This window comes from Epargyreus clarus, unplaced genomic scaffold (genome assembly GCF_041222505.1).
Source record: "Epargyreus clarus isolate Ecla_fem2 unplaced genomic scaffold, WU_Ecla_fem_2.2 ptg000012l, whole genome shotgun sequence".
NCBI classification, from domain to species: domain Eukaryota; kingdom Metazoa; phylum Arthropoda; class Insecta; order Lepidoptera; family Hesperiidae; genus Epargyreus; species Epargyreus clarus.
This window is the reverse complement of record NW_027332220.1, coordinates 1965675-1969865: the sequence shown is the minus strand read 5'-3', so window position 1 is coordinate 1969865 and position 4191 is coordinate 1965675. Positions and strand designations below refer to the sequence as shown.

Here is a 4191-nt window from a genome sequence, read left to right as displayed (position 1 = left end):
AACGGGTTCCGTGCAACGAACTTTTAATTTTTATCTTTTTATTTTTGGTAATTGTTTTCGTAGCAGCCGTAGCAGTAAATGTGAAAATTTGAACGGTCTAGCTATTACTGTTCAATAGATAAAGCGAAAAGTTAAAAACTCTGATAAGTAGCGGTTCTTGTATGGGGACTCCCATTTATTTTCCATACTTTTTTTATTAATTTGTTGTTATAGCGGCCACCATTATACATACTCTGTAAAGGATCAAGTGTTATTACAGTTAAAAAGATAGAGCCCTGTGATCCGGAGAGATAAAGCCTCCGCTGTCTGTCCGTCGGGTAAAAGGTAAAAACAGAATCCTAGTACTAATAAAAGGATTCTGTTTTACCCTTTGCGTACGGAACCCTAAAAGCGAACTTAAATAGATGAATGAAGAGCCATTGATAAATTGTTTGAAAAATCTCTTGTTTACTAATAATTCAATAGGTTTCTATTTATCTTTTAGACAGCATAAAACTTTATTTATATGCTCGATGTTTTAAGGTTAAAAGTATAGTTTAAGTAGTTAGTAAACAGTTTAGAATCATCATCATTACTGTCCCACTGCTGGGCACGGGTCTCCTCTCAGTATGAGAAGGATTAGGTTATATATACCTAATTAGTGCATTTCACTCGACTGAAACACGTACTATCCATTCGTAAGTTTTCGTATATAATCTTTTAAATATTATATTTAATGGAACTATTATCTATCTTATACATTTAAACGAGCAATTCTTGTATATATATTTATATCAATGATCTCGGAAACGGCTCCAACGATTTTCTTGAAATTTTGTACTTAGGGGGATTCGGCGCGATAAATCGATCTAGCTAGATTTTATTTTCAGGAAATATCGTTTTAACCGTGTTTTCATTAAATAAAAACCTCCTACAATATCATTAAAATACGAAGCTAAATTTCGCCACCATTTACGAAGTTAGGCTGCGTGCCCAGTAGGCAAACTGTTCGCTGCCGACTGCGTGAGCCGCAAATTTGTGGCAAACCGAAATTCTAGTGAGCGGCAAACTAAGAACAGTTTGCTGGCGTCGCAAGCAAACTGTTCTGAGCTGCCACTGCCGACTAAACCGAGTTCAGTTTACTTTTGTTGTACGAAGGGTGTGGTTGTGTTTGTCAAGATGGATATTTATGAGGTAATTGGTATTTTAGAAGCGATGGAAGAAGATAAATGTAAAAAGAAGCACTGGGTTCATCCATTAAACCAAAAAAGATTAAGTATTGGACAATTTCACGTTCTTTATCCGGAACTCAGGAAATATCCGGAAAAGTTTTACGACTATTTTAATATGACTTCTCTTACATTTGATAAACTGCTGAACTCTATAACCCAATATATTGCTAAAAATAATATCACAAGAGACACAATATGTCCCGAAGAACGGCTCACTATTACATTGAGGTAAGAAAATATGTTAATTTTAATTATTTTTATTTAAAAATCAACAACGTATAAATTTGTAATATTATACCTAACAAGTAAATATTATTGTTTTGATTATTATTGATTTATCACTTCACAAAATCAGTCTTATTAAATAATCATTTGGAATAGGAACTAGCATTAAGTAGGTATGACTAAGTCATTCTTCATCCTCTTTGTGGTCTAAACCACCTCGCAATATGGCTTCTATGTCTTCTATTTCTGCTGAAGAGCTTGTAGAACTATGTGATGGACTATTTCGAGAACTTCGAATGGTGCTGGTGCCAGCAGAGTTGAAGTTGTTTGAGGTTGAAGGATTGTTCTGAACATTTGATGTATTACTTCCACTCATATAGCCGTACTGATATGGATAGCTATTTGTAAACCCAGTTTGCATTAGAGCACGATCATAATTATTGTGTACGTCATACTTTATATTTTTGATTAATTTCATCACTTCAAATCGAAATTCAAAATTTTGTGTAGGGGTCATTGTCTTCATTTCCGGTAAAATAGTTAGTAAAAAGTTCATATCCGGATCGTTTTCTTTTTTTTTATCCATCGATTTAAGTAGTGCCTCCTGAAACATAGTCAGCTTTTTTGGTTTTGGTGTGCTGCGATTGCCTTCTGAGTTAGTAGAACTACTCATATAATCATTTTCATTAATCTCTGAGTCGCTAGATGTCTCAGCTATAATATTGCTGGACGTCTGGTTGTTAGCTCTAGAAACATTTAAAAACTGCAACATATTCAAATAAGGAGTCTTGCGTTTTTTTGGTGCCCCACTTCCACTTTTAAGTGAGGAATCCTTATTTTTTTCTCTGGAGTGATAGTCGCGTAATCCTTTCCATTTTTTTTGTAGGTCTTGTACTGAAACAAAAATAACCAATAGCTCATATTCTTTCAGATTCCTGTCAACTGGACTAAGTTATGGAAAAATTGCCCAGGAGTTTATTGTTGGCAAATCGACGGTACGGAAAATAATAATAGAAACTGCTTGTGTTATATGGGATGTCTTACAGCCACAGAACATGCCAGAGCCTTCTGAAGAATTATGGCTAAAAATCGCAAGAGGATATTATGAAAAAACAAACTATCCAAATTGTATAGGATCTATCGATGGCAAGCATATCCGTATCCGAAAACCACCAAAAAGTGGGTCTAACTATTTTAATTATAAGAAGTTTTTCTCAATTGTTCTGTTAGCCGTAGCAGATGCAAACTGTTCTTTTATAGCTATTGATGTTGGTGCTTGTGGACGAAACGCTGACAGTAATATATTTAGAGAAAGTATTTTTGGCAAAAAATTGGCTCGCGGGTCCTTAAATATTCCTAACTCTATTAAATTGCCTAACTCAAATGGATTACCCCAACCTTTCGTGTTTCTTGGGGATGAAGCATTCGGATTGCAAAAACATATCTTAAGGCCTTTTCCAAATAAAAGTTTAAATAAAGAAGAGCGAATTTACAATTATCGTCATAGTCGGGCTAGAAGGTGTGTAGAATGTGCATTCGGAATTCTAGCAAACAAATGGAGAGTTCTGCATACACCGATTGCTACTAATGTGAATACAACTATCGCTATCGTAAAAGCTGCTTGTATTTTACATAATTTTGTCATAGCAAGAGAACAATCACGATATGCACGTCTTTCGCGTCGTACCTCAACGACTCTTACAAGTGCAAGTAGCCGAATAATTACTGTATCAAATTCTGGTAAAACAACAAGAGACAACTTTAAAAACTATTTTCTTAACGAAGGAAAATTACCCTGGCAAGAGAAATACTTGTAAGCTATAACGTACAGGACGAAATGGTGTGACGGAGTTTGCAAGACATCCGCTACCTATGTGCGTGCGGCTTATAAAATGGAATGTTGCAAAAATAATAAATACAATGGAACTTACTTCTTTTTCTTTTATTGCTTTCTTCTAAGTTTTGCCAATCAGCGTATAGAATTTCAGCGATTTCATTCCAAGCACTCTGCTTTAATACTCTATTACTGTATTCTTCACTCAATATGTTCCATATGCATGGTCGATTTTGTACCTCGGTAATAAACCTTTCCGTTCCAAAGGACATACTTAGATTTTTTGTGGTATGGGTAGTTAGGTTAGGTAGGTATGTAATCGATGAATAACAACACGACCACACGCGTCGATTGTTTATGTCCAACTGTCCGCATGAACTGTTTTCGGCAAACTGTATTCACTACGCCGGCGAACTAAAACCATTTTGCCGCTGACTGGAACCGGTTTTGCTCTGTGTAAGCCGCTGATTGACACAGTCGGCGCGCGTAACGCTGCAAACTGCGAAGAGTGAGCGCTAAACTAGCAAACTGTGAACACTCCATTTAAAATATATGGAAGGACGTACTAAATCGATACGCCGCTAACTCAGTCGGCGGCAAACTGTTTGCCTACTGTGCCCGTAGCCTTAGAGTTATAATAGTTCGATCGGGAAATCGGGCCCATTAAAAAGCAGGAAACCCGGGTTCAATTCTCTGTCCGATTGTTTCTTTTATTTTTTCTTTTTTTTTCGGGTTCCTTATTTTTGTGTGAAAAATAATTGCACTCGTGGCTTTTTATTTGAAATAATCGGTCTTTTTGTCTTATTTATTTAAGAAACTAAAGTAGTAAAGATGCAGTCCACCTGGTGATACGTACTTACTGCATTCATGCATTGCACGTGGAGGCAACACTGTCACACTTATTTCTGCATTATAATATAA

The 4191-nt window shown here is 36.0% G+C and overlaps 1 protein-coding gene across 1 annotated transcript; it reads right to left on the bottom strand.

The window, feature by feature from the left end:
• Positions 1-1433: 1433 nt before the first annotated feature.
• LOC140746082 (uncharacterized) lies at positions 1434-3898 on the bottom strand. The gene is made up of 2 exons (XM_073078082.1): positions 3368-3898; positions 1434-2330 (listed from the first exon to the last, which is right to left on the bottom strand). The coding sequence occupies exons 1-2, from the start codon at positions 3540-3542 to the stop codon at positions 1621-1623; spliced, it is 885 nt and encodes a 294-aa protein (XP_072934183.1). The 5' UTR covers positions 3543-3898; the 3' UTR covers positions 1434-1620.
• Positions 3899-4191: the final 293 nt, after the last annotated feature.

Coding starts and splice junctions, on each gene's coding strand:
- LOC140746082 (XM_073078082.1), bottom strand. CDS start 3,542: ATGTCCTTTGGAACGGAAAGGTTTATTACCGAGGTACAAAATCGACCA. Junction 2,331..3,367: donor AAGCAATAAAAGAAAAAGAA/GTAAGTTCCATT, acceptor TTTTTGTTTCAG/TACAAGACCTACAAAAAAAA.